This window comes from Galeopterus variegatus, unplaced genomic scaffold (assembly GCF_000696425.1).
Source record: "Galeopterus variegatus unplaced genomic scaffold, G_variegatus-3.0.2 Scaffold641, whole genome shotgun sequence".
Classification (NCBI taxonomy): Eukaryota; Metazoa; Chordata; class Mammalia; order Dermoptera; family Cynocephalidae; genus Galeopterus; species Galeopterus variegatus.
This window is the reverse complement of record NW_007726752.1, coordinates 5,167-23,953: the sequence shown is the minus strand read 5'-3', so window position 1 is coordinate 23,953 and position 18,787 is coordinate 5,167. Positions and strand designations below refer to the sequence as shown.

Below are 18,787 nucleotides of genomic sequence, written 5' to 3'. Positions count from 1 at the left end.
CCGAGCGCTGGGCTGGAGGCGCGGGGCGCGCGCACGGGCGCGTACACGGCGCGTGCCGACCCGGCGTGCGCGCGCGCGGCAGCCGGCACAGGGCCCCCCACCCCCAGTCACACGCCTCCGAGGAGGCTGCCCTGGGAGCGTCCTCCAGAGGAGGGGAGGACGTGGCACCCACCTGACCCGCCGAGACCTGGAACTCAAGGGCACCTGGCTCACACTCCCGCGGGCATCTTGCTCAGGGAATAGACACGCCACACAGCTCCTGACAACAAGCTGTCTGGCCCGGGACACGCCGGCAAACCCGGTGCACACATCGGTCGGGCACACTGGATGCTCAGCCAAGCAGCTGAGTTCGAGAACCCCGACGCGTACTCAGCTCAACCTGGAGACCACGCACACGTCCCGGCTCTGGTCACATCCTGACATGGACTGCACACAGGTAGTAAATGGGCGGGGGCTCGAGCAGGCGGGCACCCTGATGTGGCTCTCTCCCACGGCCCCTCCTACTGTGTCCCCAGCAGGCGTACATCACCACATGCTTACTAGGAAGTAGCACAGGGAGGACTGAATGCTGAATCCACAGCCCTGACCCCCATGGACATGCTTCCCCCATCACCCAACAGAGTTGAACCCTAAAGGGGGCCCCCACTGTCTACCCTGAGGTCCAGGCTTACAGAGGCCACTCCGAACCTGGCTGTCCATCACCCTCTTAACTAGATTGTTTCTAGTCCAACTTCCCTACCACACTTAGGGTGATTTTCCAAAATCACTCTCCGCCAGCATATCAGCTGGGACATTTGGGGTTGCAAGTAACAGAACTCCAAAACAAATAGGTTTGAGCCCAAAGGGGACTGACTCAGGTAACTGGCAAGTCCAGGAGTAGATTCTAGCTTTGGTCACAGTTGGTTCCAGGTATTCCAGCAACAGCATCAAGTACGCGTCTGCTTCTCTCCTCTGCTTTCTTCTGTTTGCATCATTCTCAGGCAAGTTCTCCCCAAGTGGTGGTGAGGATGACCCCCACATTCTAGGCTTATATCCTGCCATCCATCTTCAGAGGAAAAGAACCCCAATTCTTTTTTAATAGTTTTACCAAAAAAACAAACCAAAAACCCCACGAATGACTCTTTTTGGACTCATTTTGGCTGTGTCCATTGGTGAACCAATCCAGATGGCCATGCCCTGGGGGAGGGGATGTGTGTTCCATAAGGCCAAAGGAAATGGCCCTGATTTCATTGGGGCAATGAGACACCCTGACACAACGAGTCAAAACCCTTCAGGGATCCCCTCTGCTTTCCAGACGAGGCCCCACGTCCTTAACAAGGCTCACAGAGTTGGTTGTGACTCACTGACCTCAGCTGCAGCCACTCCCTTCTTCCACCCTGCCCCCATGCTCGGCCATCCTAAACCACTAGAGGCCCTACCTAGACCATTCATCTGTCTCCTCCACCTGGGCAAATCTGGTCCTGTGTCCTGGAGGGCACCATCTCTGACATCTTCGTGGCCAAGGGGCCTCCCCTACATGGTGCTTCCCCCACCCCAAGCCCCACCAGCTCTAGAATCCTCTCTGCCACGGTGCTGATCAAACTGGTTCCACTGTTCCCATGTCTGCCTCCCTACCAGACTGAGCTCCAAGCTGGCAGGGGCCTCATCTCCATCTGGGTCCACAGCAACCACCATAGAGCTGGGTGGGAGGAGGTGAGCTTAGGGAAGGCTTGTTGGGAAATGAATTCTAGGAGTATCCTCTGTCAAGGATCCACAGTGGTAAGAGCTTTAAGGTGAGCTTATTTATACCTAGCCAAGAAGTTCTCCAGATGCCTCCCTAGCCCAAGGGGGAGCTTGGCTGGAGGATGTGGATCCACTTGCAGGCAGTGCTGCAGGGTCCTCCTGCCTGTCCACCTGGCACCCACTCATTCTAGCACACCCTCTTGGGGCTGGGTTTCAGCCTCTGTACTCTAATACCTACCTAAACACCTCAACTACCACCTCCCAAACAGAGCCTGGAGCTGAGGGCAAATGTACCTCTGCCCCAACCTCACACCTCATGGGCAGGCTCTGGCTCTTCCGTCTTCACCTGGTTTCCGCCACACCCTGCAACAGCCACTCACCAGCTGGAAGTGCTTGAGCAAGTCCCCCCACTTCCCACCCTGCCTATCATTTCCCTCGAGTTGGTAGAAAAGGCAGCAAGCACTCCAAAAGCTAGGCTGACAAAAAGAGGCCCCTTCCGCCAAGTTGGTGCTAGGCACCTTCTAGCTGCCCTGGAAGTAGCTGGTTAGCTTGGTACCCAGCACCCACTCCCCCAGCAGTTGAAAGTCCTGTCAGTGGCCTAGGGAGTCAAGAGGTCTGTCTCTTTCAGCGGATTTTCATAGCTGCCCTGCAAGGCAATGGCTGTCACACTCATCTTTCCAGACAAGTTAAGGGCCTATGAAAAGCCAGCTTGAAAAGTGACCAGGCTGGGACTTCAACCTGGAACTGTCAACTGCAAAACTGATGTGGCTTCTCTGCCTCATGTACTTCTGCCCAGCCCAGAGGCAAGGAACAAACCCTTATGGTGGTTACAGGGTATTCCTGGGGGCCTGCGGATACTGGGAGGCTATAGAGCAGCGATGGATTTGGGAAGTTTGGGACAGACCTGTGGCAAAAAGCTCCCACCCCCAAGTGTTTGAATAGGTGGTTCCTCTGCAATGCTCTCCCCAATCCCTGTCCTTCAGGTGAATGTCTGCTTAAAGCCTGGCTCAGCCAAGATCTGCAGAGAACCCTCCCTGATGCCCAGGTGGCAGTATCACTACTGTTTAGGTCTTTGCCCATCCACATTTAATGCTTCACAGTCAAAACAGAGGGAGGGGTCTAATGCACTGCACCAGCCCAGGGCCAGACATGTGGCAGGCATCCAGGTAAGACAGACCCTTGGCAGGTGTTCCTAATGGCAGCTCCCACCTCACCCCCCAGGCTGCTCTAAGTCTACATTTGGCAGCCAGGCCACCTGGGTCTTGGAAGGGAAGTTACCAGCCAGGCCTTCCTCTCCAGCAATCAGACACAGACCCACACCCCAGTGGGTCCCCAAGGCTTTTTTCCTCAGGCCCCATTCCATTTAGGAAACTGAGGAACCCACTAGGTGAGCCCAAAAGTAGTCCACTAAAGCCTGGCTGCCTGGAGAGGTTACCATCAGGTCAGCCCTGAGATCTCCTGGGCCTTGGAAGGGCAGCCCCTGACATTCTCACCAGGTCCACCTCCAATCCCTTCCCACATCCAGCTGGGCCAGGGAAGCAGGAAGACCCCTGGAGCACCAGAATCAAGAAAGAGGCAGGCGGGGGCAGCTGGCCAGGTTTGTGCTCGGACTGTATTCACAGAGACACGTGGCAGCTTACACTGGACAAAATGAGTAATAAAAATTGGCTTTAAATATGGAAAAATCAGGACCCTAATCCCACGGTCCCTAACACTGGGACCAGGATGGTCATCACAGTCTAGGAAGGGCCAGGGCTGGGGCCTGGGGCACAGGCACAGCCTCACCCTACCCCCTTTGCACACACACAGATACACACACGCGCACAGACACACACGCCCCACAGACACACACAGGTTGGGGCGAATTATTGCTGGGCACGTGTGTCTATTGTTATGAGGGGAGTCTGGAATGTTTGAGGGTTACCGGGAGTACCCCCACCCCCTCCTATGGCCTGGGCCAGGATTTTCTGAAAGACGTGTCTTCAGGACAAAGCCCAGCATAAGAGACAAGGTGCCCCTGGGGCTGGAAAGCAGAGGCAGACTCATCTGGAATAGCCTGGGCTGTGGACTGATGGGTCCCACAATCAGCCCAATCTCTGGTCACACTTTGGCACAGGCCTAGGGGACACAGAGGCTCCAGATCCCACTCTGACAAGCACTGAGAAGAGACAGGATTGGGCCCCAGAAGGTGGTAGCCTGATCCCCGGACAGCAGGGGCAGGCACAAGTCTCACTCGGAGGTCAGCAGCAGCCAGCACAGTGCTGGGGGCTCAGGAGTCTGGCCCGGCCCAGCCTTTGCCTTTCTGAGCTGGACCTGAGGCGCCTCGAGTTTGGCAGTGGTTCCTCTGCCAGCTCCCGGCTCTCCCAGCCAGGGCTGGCTGCCTGGGAGCTGAGGCCAGGGTGCCAGGTCTAGGGTGGGAATTAAGAATGCTCTGGTTGCTATATACATTCGTACAAATACATAAATACAGAAAGCCCCGAGCTCCACAGAGAAGAGCTGAAGGGACGCACCTTTGTCCCAAGGATGGCCCAGGCCTTGCCAAACTCAGCCAGGCCACGGGCTGAGGGGCAGAGGACACTGGGGACAGCTCCGGCTGTGTTCCCCAGGCCACAACTTGAGTGGACAATGGGGAAGACCACTGTGCAAAACTGTAAACAGCACTTGGAGTAGCTGCTACCGCCAACCGCAGGAGGGGGCCTCAAGCTCGGGGCTAGAGGCGGGTGGGGAGCTCGAGGTGGGTAGGGAGCTCAAGCCGGGTGGGGAGCTCTTCCTCACTGTCGCTGCAGTTCCCACAGCAATCCTGGAGGGACAGGGAAGACATGGAGAGAGAGAGGCAGAGCAGGGGCCATTAGCCACTGGTGATGTCTGTCATCAGGGGCTGGCCCTGCCAGGGCAGATCCAGAGCTGCCCAGGGTCACACTCTGGGGAAGGGGTTCCCCACAAGGGGCCTGGAGCAGCAGCTCAGGCCACACATGGGTGGGCATCAGTGCATAGGTTGCTGGCGACAGACTGCAGTAATGGGGAGTAGGTAGATCCCAGGGTCTGCCAGGGCAGGGGGAGACAACGGCTAAGCAAGGCTAGCAGTTTGAAGGGGACAGGGTGCAGGGAACTGAAGCGGGGGAGGGGGGGAGCGGGCACCAGACTTCTTTCTCCCACATCTCGCCTCTGCCATGGAAGGGCTGCCCGTGGCTCCCCGAGGCCAGGCAGCAAGGCCAACCCACGGATAGCCCACACTGCTCACCTCTGGAAAGAGAAAAGAGGCCATGAGCCCAGCCAGGGATGGGGGGCACACGGGAAAGAGGCCAGAGACCCTGGGCACCGCTGGCAGGGCTGGAGGATGCCCACTCCTAGCACATGCGGGCACCAGCTCTGCCTCCTACCCATCATTCCCTGGAGCCAGGCTGGGGGCCCAGGTAGGAGGCTGCTGGGGTTTACCTGGCGACTGAAGAGTCTCTGCAGAAGTCCCTTCTTGGGGGGCGCAGGTGGCTGGCCCTTCCAGTCCAGGTCTGGGGGAACCGAGCCATCCAGCCCGAACACATTCAGCTCCTGGAAACACTCAGTCTCCACCATCTGCCAAAGAACAGGAGCCTGTGAGACCTGCCCCTAGGGCCACCCCCTGGAGCCCACCCCACCAGCAGGGCAGGCCCCTACCTCATTCTGCCAGGGAATGGGTACGCTGCCTGTGGCAAACTTCTGGTAGAAGTCCTGGTCCGCGGGCTCCAGCTCTACACCCTTAACTGTGGAGAACTGCTCAATGTCCAGGACGTCCTTACAATAAATGGCCTGGGGCTGGGGGACAGAGGCAACAGTCAGATAGGAGACACACACATACACACATTCACGAAGGCAGTGCTTTGGCTTGGTTCTGCCCTGACACCTGCAGCTCTCTGGTTTGGAGTCAGAAACTAGGAGGCCCATGCACTCCCTAGGCACAGATAGCAGTCCCCTCTCTCTGAAGCCCAGTTTACCTCTCTGTAAGCTGGGATGATAATCCCTCACTGCTCAATGACCAAAAGAGGCAGATGCTGGGCCTCCCCATCCACATGCACACGGGTGCGTGCTGGTGAGGGTAGCACAGGCTGTATCCCGTCTGGCCCCCTCAGCTGGGCACCACCACGCAGGGCCTGGAGCTGGTGGGTCCTAGCCCTGGAATGTCTAGGAGCTTGCTTTATCGCCTCACAGCCAGTTGGAGAACTGGGCCTCCCACCCCTCCCATCTCCCCAACCCCTGCTGGGAGCCTACCTCAGCTCCAGAAGGCCACTTGCTTTTTCATCCTTACATAGTTTTCTAAATCCTACTATTAAGGATGTCAAATAAAATACTGTCATCATGTAAAATGGAGCAGCTGCTTTGGAAAACAGACTGGCAGTTCCCCAAAAGGTTACACATAGTTACCCTATGACCTAGTAATTCTACTCCTAGGAATATACCAAGAGAAATGACAACATCTGTCCACCCAAAAACTCATGCATGAATGTCCACAGCAGCATTATTCATAACAACCAAAATGTGGATACAACCCTAAAGTCTATCAACTAACTAATGAATGAGTAAACAAAATGTGGATATCCATACAATGGATAAAGGAATGGAATGCTGACGCCTGCTACAACGTGGATGAACCTTAAAAACATTATGCTAAGTGAGAGAAGCCAGTCACAGAGGACCACAGATGGTGCAACTCCATGTGTATGAAACGTCCAGAATAGGCAAATTTATAGACACAGAAAGTAGATTAGTGACTGCCAGGGGCCAGGTGAATGACCACTAATGGATATGGGCTTTTTGGGGGGTGGTGATGAAAGTATTCTAAAATTTATTGTGGTGATGGGTGCACAACACTAAGTATACTAAAAGCCAATCAACTGTATACTTTAAATGGGCTAATTGTGTGATATGCGAATTAAATTTCAATAAAGCTGTTAAAAAATATATCATCAAATTTGATTTTCACCTGCTTCTTCTAAAAAGTTAAACTCCAGGGCATTGATTTCATCTTCCTGGTGTTTTGGGGGGGGTTTTTTGTGGATGGCCAGTACAGGGATCCAAACTCTCAACCTTAGTGTTATAGCACTGTGCTCTAACCAACTGAGCTAACCAGACAGCCCCCTCGTCTCTAACGCTGAACAAAAGACCCAGACGCAGTGTGATGATGCCAGGGTTAAACGAGATGATGTGCACAGGAAGCAGGAGTAAACTTGAGAAGAAGTACCAGCCTTGGGGGTGGGCTGCTTAGAAGTCAGGCTCATTCGGTTCAAGTGCTAGCCCATGACAATGCCCACCCTTCAGGGTTCTGGTGAGCCCTATGTGAGACAATCACTCAGTGGAGGCAGCCCCCTAGCTGGCCTCCCCACTTCCACTCATCCTGTATGGCCCACTCCCCGCACCTCACATTCCTGCTCAAAATCCACCAAAGGAGCCCTACCTCACTGAGAATGTGACCACACTCCTCTTTCCTACACATGCTCACTCCAGCCACACTGGCCTCCTTGCTGTTCCATCTCACGAGGGTGATCCCTGCCCCAGGACCTCAATGCCTGGCTGTTCCTTCTGCCTGGAATATTCCCACCCCAAATCTTGGCATGGCTCTTTCCTTCACCTATTTTCAGTTTCTGCTTAACCATCAGCTCCTCAGAGACTCCCCTCCACCATCATTCCCTGTCTTCTACTCAGCCTGTGTTAGTTTTGTCACTCTTAATACTACCTGAAATTCTTTCTCACTTGTTGGTTTATTTTGGTGGGTCTCCCCACTAGAACATAAGGGCAGGACTGGGTCCCGAGGACCTCATTATCTCCAGGGTCTAGCACATATGGGCACTTAGATATTGTGGAATGAATAAACAAACACGTGTGTGGTTAAAAACTATCAGCCTGGCCTGCCCCTCACCTTCCAGTCTTCCCAGAGTTTCTGGTGAACTGTCAATCACAGGACCTAGTCCTCACAGACATGGGAGGGGGCAAGCAAATGACCTAAACTTGGCAAATCAGAACCTTCCCTGTGATGTTAAGCAAAGAGATGCCAGAATTCAGTGGGAGGGATACAGTCAACAGGCTGAAGCAGAGCCAAGTGATGTAGATTCCTGTCAACATGTCATGAGACCCTGATGTTGGCCCTACTCTAGGATCTTCTGGCCAATAAACTCCATGTTGGGCTTAAGTAAGTTTGCGTTGGGTTTCTGCCACTTGGAATCTGATGACTAGAGGATGATCTTGCCTGCTGGGTGCCTGACCCACTGAGATGCTCAGTAAATGGGCGAGGCTCTACAAAGGGGAGTGTCCTGCCCACAGAAGGGCAGACAGCATTGCCAGGTGTGCGGGACAGCAGCTGTTCTGCAGTCCAACAGCCCTTCCCCCTGCTGGAAACAGGAACTTGTTTTGCTTTGAGGAACTGATCTCTCCCATTAGCAGTGGTTCAGGTGGGCATATGATCCAGATATGGCCAATGAGGGTCCTCTGAGCAATCAGAGGCAATAAGCATCAGTCTTAGGACTCCCCCCTACACCTTTAGGATTTCTTTTGAAATTACTGGACAAGAGGCACTCTCTGTCTACTGGGGTGGCTGAGCTGGTAGGATGTGGGTCTGAGCCACTAGAGGCCCCCACTGCCACCTGCTGGGGAGAGCTGCCTGAGAGTGAAGATTATACATTAAACAGTACAGTGGGGAAGGAGAGGGAGAGAGAGAGAGAATTCCTATAACATTCTTGGACCCCCAATCCAGGTATGCCAAAAACCAGACCTATACTCGAGCTTTGCATTTTTGTGAGCCCAGTGAAATTATTATTTTTTTTGGCTAATCCAATAGATTGGTTTTCCTGACACTTGCACCAAAGATGACCCTGACCAATACTCCAATAGCCCCCAGCCCCAGCCCTGGCCTGGCCCTGCCTTCAGCAGGAGTGGATGGCACTCACGTCGGGCTTGAAGGGTGGCTCCAGCATGCCAGCTCCCAGCCGCTTGAAGTTCAGCTTCTTGAATAGGGGGTGCTCCTTCACCTCGCGGGCACTGCCCCCACGACACCCTAGGCGTTCAGCAGGGTCCTTACAGAGGAGCTGTGGCAGGGCAGAGGCAGTCAGGGTGTCCCTGGGTGGGGGTAGGGGGTTGGGAGAAGTGCCCCCACCCCTGGCCAGTCAGGCCTCCCACTTTTACCTGGGAGCAGAGGGAGCGGGCCTGTGGGGAAAAGCGCTCAGAATATTCCTCGGGCACCTCCTTCACCAGCCGCTCCACCTCCTCCCGCTTGATCTTCTTTTTCCTCTGCTGGAAGGGTGACTGGCCTGCGATCATCTCATACAGGAGACAGCCTAGCGCCCACCAGTCAGGGCTGAACGTGTACCGCTCATTCTTCACCACCTCTGGAGCTGGGTGGGAGACATGGGAGTAAGGGCTGGGCAGGAGGCAGAAAACAGAGCCTGCGGGTCCTGGGGATGCCCAGTACACATTATGTCGGGGGATCATCTCAAACGCCCACTCTCCAGGCAGGAACCATCAGCAGCTTGGTAGAGACCTCAGCGAGTAGGAGAGCACGAGCCCCACCAAAGAAAGCTGCAGGGCCACATCCAGGGGCCCCAGATCTTCAGAGTTTTCAGGGAAGTCAGAAATCCTTATTTTCTATGTGAAGCTGTCTGGCTTATTAAATTGTCCTAAAATCTATTTGATTTAAACACGAATGTAGGCCAAATTGGGCCCAGGTGGCTACCAGTTTGCAATTTCTGGCTTTAATTTGAGCAAGAAGAAAGGAGGAAATTCCTATTTGCTGAAACCCTCCTACCTATGAGGGCAGCTATGTGGGGTGTGTTCCCTCTACTATCCCTTTTCATCTTCAAGGCAACCCTGGGAAGCAGTATGATGACTATTTTATAGTCCAGCAAAGTGAGGCTGGGAGAAGCCCAAGGCCCACAACAAGCAAGAGGTGGATCCTGTAGAGCCAGGACTTTATCTCCTGTGTCAAGTGGTCCCCAAGGGGATTATGTGGCCATATTTTGGCCCCTCCACACATGGGCATGCCCATTCCAAGCCTGGGTGGTTCAGGGAAGGGCAGGGCTGGCACCACAGAAAGGGATGTGAGACCCTTCTCCTCTGTTCACCAGTAGCCACCTGCGGGCCCAGCCAATAGTAAGTGCTCATTAAGTACAGTCGTTGCATCCATGGAGAATTGGCCCTAGGACCCAAGCAGATACCAAAATCCATGGATGCTCACGGATATAGAGAATGGCATAGTATTTGCATATAACCTACACACATCCTCCTGTATACTTTGAATCACCTCTAAGATATCTTAAAATACCTAATACAATGTAAATGTTATGTAAATACTTGTTATACTGTGCTGCTTTTATTTTTTTTTCCAAAAAGATGACTGGTAAGGGGATCTTAACCGGTGACTTGGTGTTTTCAGCACTACGCTTTCCCAAGCGAGCCACAGGCCATCCCTATACAGGGATCCGAACCCAGGGCCTTGGTGTTATCAGCACCAGACTCTCCCAAGTGAGCCACGGGCCAGCCCCTGTACTGCTTTTTAAACTTGTATTATTTTTAATTGTTGTATTGTTATTTTTTATTCAAATATTTTTGATCTATGGTTGGTGGAACACACGAATGTGGAACCCACGGATGCAGAGGGCCACTGTGTTTAGTGAATGAATGATGTGGATTCACAACTGTGTAGGACCCTGGCTGTGTCATGGTCTCATAATCTGTAAGAGGAACATCAGTATGGGATCTCTGTATTCCCTGAGGCACACAGTAGGTGAGGCTGGGCCTGGGACAGTGAGGGGATGTGGGAAGCTGTAGGCCAGGGCAGGAGGAGACTCACCCATGTAGCCCACGGTGCCTACACGGCCTTTGATGGTCTGGCCCTCGGGCACATGCACAGCCAGGCCCAGGTCAGAGATGCGGATGTGGCCTGAATGTGGATGGAGAAGCAGGTGGGCCCGTTACCAGGCCAGGCCTCCCATCTCACCCTACTCCACCCTGTGTCTCTCCACCCACCGTGGTCATCCAGCAGGATGTTCTCTGGCTTCAGGTCCCTGTGGGAAGACAAAGGACAGGTCAGATGCTGCTCAGGTTGCCAGGGAGCCAGACAGGGACAGCCACTCCTAGCTGACTTGCCTCCTGGGATTGGATGTGGAGCAAGGTGCAGGACCCATCTGCTGCCAGGGCAACAGGCACTCCTGCCCTCCCGGGACAGCAGCCCCAACTCAAGGGAGCAGATGAAATATCTACAGAGCCAGGACTCTCCAGGTGAGTGGAAGGCAAAGTGGGGACTCCTGGAATGTCACCAGTAGCCTTGTTCACCCCTGTTGTGGAGGAAGGTCCTGCCCCTTGGGTGACTGACTACCTTTCCTCTGTCAAATGAGGCTCCTGTTTAATCCCCTCATGGGGCTGTGGTGAGGCTCAAATGAAATCACTGTTAATAATCATAAGCAGAGCTCTCCATTCCTGAGCCCTGAGTGCCAGGAACACCCAAACTACTTCTCTCAGCTCCTGCAACAATCTGAAGGTAGGAATTACAGTCTCTGCTTCCCAGAAAAGGAAATAGTCTTGGCAGCAGGGAGCTGACTGGTCCAACCTCACACAAAGAGGAGGGACAAAGTCGGATTCACACGTGGGTCAGCTAGACCCCAAAACCTAGGTCTGAACCACTCATGTCTGCCCAGTGTGGGGTATTGTGGAGCCCTCGACCAGTGCCAGCTTGTCACCTGGTCACAGCTCCAGCACACCAATATCCTTCTGCTGTCTGGCCTGATCGGCAACCTTGACTGCCTCCATTGAGGGCCAGCTGCAGCCCCTGGAAGGGAAGGGCCAAGCCCTGGTGGCAGTCGACAGAACCCTCCCCACCTGTACACAATGCGCTCCCGGTGCAGGTCCTCCAGGCCGCAGCAGATCTCAGCAGCGTAGAAGACGGCACGTGCTTCAGGGAAGCCAGCCTGCCCCATGTGGTAGATGTGGAACTTGAGGTCACCTCCATTCATCAGTGTCAGCACCAGGCACAGTGCATCCTTGGTCTCATAGGCGTAGGCCAGGCTCACCTGTGGCCGAGGGGACCCGATCCCTCAAGCAGGAGCTGCAGGAGCCGACTGGTGGTGGGGCTAACGCCAGCCGCCCAAAAATCCTTCTCGGTGCCACTCCTTGGGACCCACCCTTCTCCCCTGGCCTGAAGTCAACACTCCAAACCTGCCCTTCCTGGGCATAATGCAGAGCAGGGAGGTGGTGGTTGGAAGGGGCGGAACAGGGCAGAGGGTGGTCCCTTTGAGGGTGGGAAGAGACCTTAGGCTAGTGGGTGGGGAGGGTAGGGTGAGCTAGCACGGCCAAGGGGAAGGGACAGGTCTCCATTCTGTACTTACTACAAACCTACTGTTCACTTTCTCCAGGATCTGCTTCTCGTTGAGCGCCATGGCCTCCCCTTTCCGCTTCTTGATCCGCTTCTTCTCCAGCTTTTTGCAGGCGTACATCTTGCCTGTTGCCCGCACCTGGCAGGCACACACCTGTGGCCCACGTAAACAGGGGCAATTGGGGGCCAGCCACGCCCTTGCTGGGTTATAGTAGGGGCTGGTCCAGGGTCCACCCTACCCAGCCCCATACTCTGCCAGAGCACTGGCCTGGCCACTCACCTCCCCAAAGCCGCCTTTGCCTAGGACTCGGTACTGCCTGAAGGTGTTTTTGGTCACTGGCTGCCTGTGGACAAGGGGTAGGGGAGCAAACATTGGCTAAGCAGGAGTCCAAGGCCTATAAGGGGCCTCAGCAACCTAGCCTATCCTGGCCCAGCCTTCAAGGGGCTCACCTTTCTAGCCACTTCCACTGCAGGAAACGGTTGAAGTAGATGCTGTCGAGGTAGTCGGCAAAAGGGGCTACACTCAGGTACTCGTGGGTCAGTCTGTTGAGGGAGGTAAAGCCCAGCCCTCCGGTCAGCCCTGCGACACCCCAGGCTTTCAGCTTGATGGGCCAGGCCCCCATTATGTGCATGCTCAGCCTGCAAGGCATCACTCTCGGCCACGCCTCTGGCTAACCCACCAAGCGGAGACACACATCCCATGCTGAAGCTGAGCATGCTACCAAGAGTGGGGGCAACCTTCCAAGGTCACCCAGCAGGGGCAAGGCCAGGGTTAAAAGCTGAGCTCCCTCACCAACCACTGGGCTGGTCACAGCCTTCCAGGCCCACAGAAGCCCCCTCCTCTGGGCACAGCTCTGGGCTGGTGGGCAGGGAGAGCTTACCGGGTGAGCTCCTGGAAGAGGTCTTTGCAGGGCCCCTGCTCTAGCCGCTGGGCACAGTTAGTCACCAGCTGGCGGGGGACCTCAGGGATGAGGTCAGGACCCTGGGGACAGGCCACAGACAAGTCAGTGCAGTGGACTCCTTCAGATAGTTGCCCACTCCCAGGACAGAGATGCCAGATATCTCACGCTGGTGCCAGGGGCGTCTGCAGGCCGATGGTGCACCAGCCTGCCCGGTGGCTGAACTCCCTTCCTGACGCCCCCGCCCCCCAATCTCCAGGGCAGGGTGAAGCAGAGCTGCTGGCAGGCTGCCGGGCCCTGAGCCTGGCCCACCCACTAGGCTCCATGCCTGTGGTGCTGCATGGAGCAGCTCCAGGGCACTCTCTGCCCAAGCTGTGGTCACTCCTCTCACTGTCACTGAATTCTACCCATTGCCATCATCTCTCCATCACTGCTCACTCACCGTGTGGCTCAGAAAATTCTGCATTAGCCGCTGCCCACATGCCTTCCGCTTCTCATCAGGGGTCACTTCATACTCAGCCTACAGGGTGGGAGGCAGAGAAGCTTGGGGCCTGGGGGGAGCAACAGGTATGGGGAGACAGAGCACGTGGGGCCCAGGACCTCTGCCCGCATGCCCTTGGTGTCAGGTTGGGCTGCACTCACCACCCCATCCAGGAAGGCAATACAGCGGGTCAGCTCAGGCCTCGTTGCACAGAACTCGCGGAACAGCAGGCGCCCGATGGGCTGCCGTTCGCACAGGCTGTGGTAGTCACGCTCTGCAGGCAGAGATGGGAGCTGATGGGTTCACACACAGAGCCCACTGCAGGGCACCCTGGGCCCCAGCAACAGCTCCCAGCCCTGCAGTGTGGTAGCCATTACGTCCTTTATAACCTTCACCACAGCCCTGAGGTGAGTACGGCTATTAGTCCTCATAGCTTGGGACTGTTAGGCCCAGAGGTTCACTGACCAGCTCAATGCCATACAGCCAAGAGTCTGGCTCCAGAGCCCAGCTGTGTCCACCCCACCACCACCATCCCCATTGTCTCCTGGTTCACACAACTTGCATATGTCACAGTGCTGGGGTTGGGTGCAGTTTGTGAGGTTCCGGCCGGGCACAGCCCAACCCAAGCCAGGCCCACACCTGCTGCCTCCCTGGCGAAAGTGCGAGAGGAAGCTGTGGCTTCCGGCACACTCTCAGCTGGGCCTCCTTCCCTGGCAGTGGAAGCAGCTACAGTACACTCCTTGCCCACGTGCAGGCCATCAGATGGGGCGTTGGCCAGGATAAGCCAAAACGGGGTCCTGGGCCCTTCTGTCCCCACCCAGAAGTAACCCTGTCACACTGCCCAGGCTAAGGGCTTCTGGTCAAGGCTTTGCTGGGCATTCTCTAGGGCTGCACTTAGTGGGCTCAGCTCCCTCTGTCCTGGGCCCTGCTCACCCCAGGTCTACCTCTCCTTCCCTTGACTTCTCTCAGACTGTCCCCAATCTGCCCCTGCCCTACTCCCCATGCCCACTTCAACCAACCCCAGTCGGTCCCTGTTCATTCTTCATCCTCCACCCACCCAAGCCCAGGAACTGAAACCGGGCTGGGCGGTGCAGTCTCAATCTTCCTGCTCACGGGGCCCCCAGCCGTGCCCCTCCACCCCAGGGCAAGTCTCAGGGGAGGCCCCCTAGCACCAGCAGGTCTCCGGCCTCAGCACCCCAAGTCCTGCCTGGGCCTCACCAAGGCTGCGCCGCAGCTCCTCGCACAGGCTGATGTGGGGGAACTGCAGCATTTGCCGCCATTTCTTGCTTTTGCCTTTGCGATTGCCACCACCACCTGTGGAAGTAACCAGGCACTGGGTCTCAATTCCTACTGCCACCATGTGCCTCCCCTTGACCCTCAGAGCAGTCCACTTCGGGCCCTTCTTCTACATGCTTCAGCTGCCCTTGCTGGGTTCCAGAATACACATGGTCCACCTGGGCCCTCCTGCTGGGGGCTCCCAGGCTGGGAGAGCCAAGAGGAACAGTGAGGCCATGGGGAGGGGGTTAGCTTTTGTAAGGGGTCCAGCCTCAGCTACTTCCCATCAAGTAGGAGCTCCCCAGGAGAAGAAAGTAGAGAAAGGCATCACAGTGGTGGGAACTCCATAAGTCAGGGCACAGAGGGGAGAGATCCCAGAACATGTGGGCATACCTGAGAGAGGTCAGGGGCAGAGGGAAGCCTGGGCCACTGGGGAGGCTCCCAGGCCTCTATCACTGGGCCCTGCATCACAGCTCTCACAGGCTCGAGAAAGGTGGTGGCAGGAGGGGTAGCACTGAGGATCCCCCCTCCCCTGCAAACAAGGGCTTCCCAGGCCCTGATGCCTGCCTTGTTTTACCTAGCTGACCCCCCCATCTGTAGCTGCTGAAACCACAGTAGCTGCTCAAATGCCTATGGAGCCCAACAGGTATGGTAAATGTGGGCTAGATGTGAGGCAACAGGAAATGGTGGGGAGTGTGGTGAAGTGGACCAGGGAATGCCCCTTCTAACAGTGGCAGCCGCAGCACAACTTTGGCTGACGGCTTGCTTGCTGCTAGGCAGGAATGCTTGCTCAGTACGGCCAGCTCTTCTGATTTTTTCAAAAGCAGCTGGAAATCTGGGCTGTTACATGAAATATTGGTTCCTATATTACTTAAGAATAAAACATAAAAAAACCTCACAGCAGCCAAATAAAACTTGTCAGAGAACTAGCTAGCTGTGGCCTGTGGGACACCAGGCTGAGAATGGTAGAAGGGGCCTGAGACTTGGAGTCCCGCAGACCTGGATGGGAATCTCCAATTCATGCGTGAGGTCCATCATTTGCCCTCTGTGAGCCTCAATTTCTCCATGTGTCCTTCAGGTCAAAAGCCACCTCCAGAGGTACAGTGAGGGTGAATAGGAGAGTCTGTGCCCAGCACCCAGTAGGGCTGTGGCAAGAGCTCCAACCTTAGGCAACCACTTTCCCTTGCCTGGCCTCAGTCTCCCCTCTAGTTTTCCTGGCCCTGTTTCCATCTGGCCTGGGTGAAGGCAGGTGGTGCAGGGGGAGGAGCTGTCTTCTAGGGAGGGGGCAGGGCTGGGTCCCTTGATGGGTTCCCAGACCTAAGCTGCCTGGAAGAGGAAGTGTTGCTGGGGCCCATTGAGAAACCTGCCAGCAGCCCTCCTGCAGTCTGTACCCGGCATACCCCACAATCATTGCTTCACTGTGAGTGAGCAACAGACCCCCACCCCCAACCCAGGGCAAGGCCTCCCTAGAAGGGGAACTCCTCCCCCACCCCCACAGGTCCCTCACCCAACCCTCCATCTGCCTGCCTCCCCCCACCAGTTACTTCCTTCTCCCCCTCCTCCCAGCCACATCAAGGCTGCAGCAAAGAGTCACATGCAAATATCCTGTCCTGGAACTGCCACCAAGTCAGTGGGGTTCCTCCCTACCCTACCCTGGCCCCCTCCCTCTGCCTATGGGCACTGGGAAAGAAAGGAGGACTGAGCAAGGGCTCACATCCCCAGTGTGTCCTGCTTCATCCTCACAGCAGCTCTGCCAGATTGGTCCCAATTTCATGAGAAAATGGAAGCCCGGAAGTGACGAACAGATTTGCCAAGGTCACAAAGCCTGGAGATGACAATGGCCAGACTGGAACTCAGCTCCCCGTGACCACAGTCCGAGCTCCTTTCCACTCCAAACATGTCTATCATCTATTATGCACCAACTGTATACACACACCTAGGGTTCCCAAACCACTTACAGCTTCCAATCACTTGGGAAGCTGGCAAGGCCCTGGCCCCAAGCTGTTAGCCAGCTCATGAAATGACTCTGATGCCACCAGTCCATGGGCTCAGGTTCAGCACTCAGTGACAGTTGGGATTTTCTTTACTCTTCATGTCCCATCCCCAGCGACTACACAAAAAGGGATCCTGGGGCCGGCCCGGTGGCGCACTGGACAGTGCGCTGCTTGGGAGTGTGGCGGCGCTCCCGCTGAGGGTTCGGATCCCATGTGGAGACCGGTTCCCGCTCACTGGCTGAGCACAGTGCGGACGCAACACCGAGGGTTGCAATCCCATTGCCGGTACCCGGTGCGGGTGCGACACCGAGGGTTGCGATCCCGTTACCGGTCAGTAAAAAAAGACAAAAAGGAAAAAAAAAAAAAGGGATCCTGAAGTTCAGAGAGAAGAGATTTGTCGAAAGCCATGTAGGCGGGAGGGGCAGAGCCAGGCTGGGATAAGGGTTCTCTAGTGGAGGCACCAGTCCCCAGTCAGGCCATACCCCCTGCACCTCACCCATGGCCTGACAAAGCTTGTCAGAAGGTGCCCATGTTGTCTGGCCAGGCAAGGCAGTGCTCTCAGCAGGCCTGAGGCCTGAACTGGCTATAGCCCTCAGAAGTGAGGCCTGGCCAGGCTCTCTCCTCCCCTCCTCCCTGGCTGGCTGGATGACGAGGCAGAACAGAATCGGCAGATGCCCTCAGAGGCTGGGAGGAAGGCCTAGCCCCTGGGCTTGATAAGGGACAGGAGATAAGACAGACTCCCTGGCACTAAGGTCCCAGGCTGCCAGGCCCATTTCCAGGCAGTACCTCCCTGGGGTGATGCACATTGGGTTGGCAGGGGGCACAAGGTGCTGTGCCTAGCACAAGGTGCTGGGGAATCTTTTGGGCTTCCTACAGACTGTGCTGGGCATCTTGTGCCCTAGGCCTGGGTCAACCACAATCTGCGTTGTGATCTGGGGCTAGTCCTTGGTCTGAGCCTCAGTCTCCCACCTGTAAAATGGGGTAGGAAGGTGAAGCAGATGATGACTCTTTTAGCCTGGAAGCCCAATAAAGAGTGCAAAAACGTCACGATCTCCCTACCCTACAGTTCCAAAAAGGGTCTTGTTCACTGCTGGTTCCCCAGCACCCTGGACAGGGTGGGGCACAGAGTAGATGTCCGTTTACTGAGGTGGGCTGTGGCAGGTGAGGAGCAGACCGACCACAAGGCAGTGAGGAGCAAGTCTGCTTCCCCTGGGACGCTCACAGAGCAGGTGCATGATAACATCTGGCATTGGAGCCATGAAGAGCTCCACAAACACTGGGTCCTCCAGACTGGCTCCTCATCCAGGCCTTTGCACTTAAACAGTCTTGATGGCCCAGCATGCTCAGCTCCCACTTATTTCTGTGCCCGTTTGGCCTACTAGACCGTGGATACCGAGAGATTTTTTTCCTGAAGGCAAAAAATCGTGGCCCATTCCCCTTTGTCCTCAGTGTCCTAAGGCACCAAGCAAGTGGCAGTCGAGTTGGTAGCATAAATGACCAGGAGTTTCCCCAAGTCGAGGAGGATGTGCTACACAGAGGCTCCCTTCATTCATTCTCCAACCTTTACCGAATACCAACTTTGTGCCAGTCCAGGCTGGGTGCTGGAGTCTGGGCCCGGGGCACGTGGGGCATCTTCTCACCTTTCACCTGGAAGAGGCCTCAGAGAAGCTCTCCTGGGGCTCAGGTACCACCCTTGCCTCTTACTTCCCTTCTCCTTCCCTCATTCCTTCAAACTGCCACCCTCACCCCACTCCCGTCGCGAGGGCGGCGCTAGACCCCAGCCCCTTCCTGGGCCCTGGCTCCCAGGGGCAGGTGCGGAGAAGGAAGACTAGGGGCCGGAAGGGCTAGTGTCGGCGCAGGGCGTAGAGTCCGCGGCGCTAAGGGATCGGGCGGCTGGGGAGCCCCGCCGGGCTCAGAGGCCGCGCAACCGCGCTCCCTGCAACCGGGCCCGGCCGTCCGCCCGGCTGCCTCACCTTCCCGAGCCTTGAGTAGCACTGTGTTCGCTACGATGTTCTCGAGCTCCATGGGCTGCGGCGCCGCCGGGCCCGCCGGGCCGCGCCGCCGGCCGGAATCGCGCGCGAGAGCCGGG

At 56.1% G+C, this 18,787-nt stretch overlaps 1 protein-coding gene across 3 annotated transcripts; it reads right to left on the bottom strand.

Annotated features, from left to right (window-relative positions):
• Nucleotides 1-3,314: 3,314 nt before the first annotated feature.
• GRK6 (G protein-coupled receptor kinase 6) lies at nucleotides 3,315-14,737 on the bottom strand. Of its 3 annotated transcripts, none has more exons than XM_008570884.1 (15): nucleotides 14,648-14,723; nucleotides 13,591-13,703; nucleotides 13,391-13,468; nucleotides 12,931-13,031; nucleotides 12,500-12,592; nucleotides 12,330-12,393; nucleotides 12,063-12,203; nucleotides 11,557-11,747; nucleotides 10,708-10,745; nucleotides 10,532-10,621; nucleotides 8,869-9,077; nucleotides 8,634-8,771; nucleotides 5,374-5,511; nucleotides 5,158-5,292; nucleotides 3,315-4,522 (listed from the first exon to the last, which is right to left on the bottom strand). In XM_008570884.1, the coding sequence occupies exons 1-15, from the start codon at nucleotides 14,697-14,699 to the stop codon at nucleotides 4,433-4,435; spliced, it is 1,671 nt and encodes a 556-aa protein (XP_008569106.1). In that variant the 5' UTR covers nucleotides 14,700-14,723; the 3' UTR covers nucleotides 3,315-4,432. The 3 variants fall into 3 exon arrangements, with proteins under 3 accessions (XP_008569106.1, XP_008569107.1, XP_008569105.1); XM_008570885.1 differs by lacking the exon at nucleotides 3,315-4,522 and adding an exon at nucleotides 4,612-4,965 and having other exon boundaries at nucleotides 14,648-14,737; XM_008570883.1 differs by lacking the exon at nucleotides 3,315-4,522 and having other exon boundaries at nucleotides 4,612-5,292.
• Between the last annotated feature and the right edge of the window lie 4,050 nt (nucleotides 14,738-18,787).

Coding starts and splice junctions, on each gene's coding strand:
- GRK6 (XM_008570883.1), bottom strand. CDS start 14,699: ATGCTGCAGTTCCCCCACATCAGCCTGTGCGAGGAGCTGCGGCGCAGC. Junction 13,704..14,647: donor GGAGCTGCGGCGCAGCCTTG/GTGAGGCCCAGG, acceptor CTCTGCCTGCAG/AGCGTGACTACCACAGCCTG. Junction 12,204..12,329: donor GCAAAGGCGGCTTTGGGGAG/GTGAGTGGCCAG, acceptor CGTGGGCCACAG/GTGTGTGCCTGCCAGGTGCG.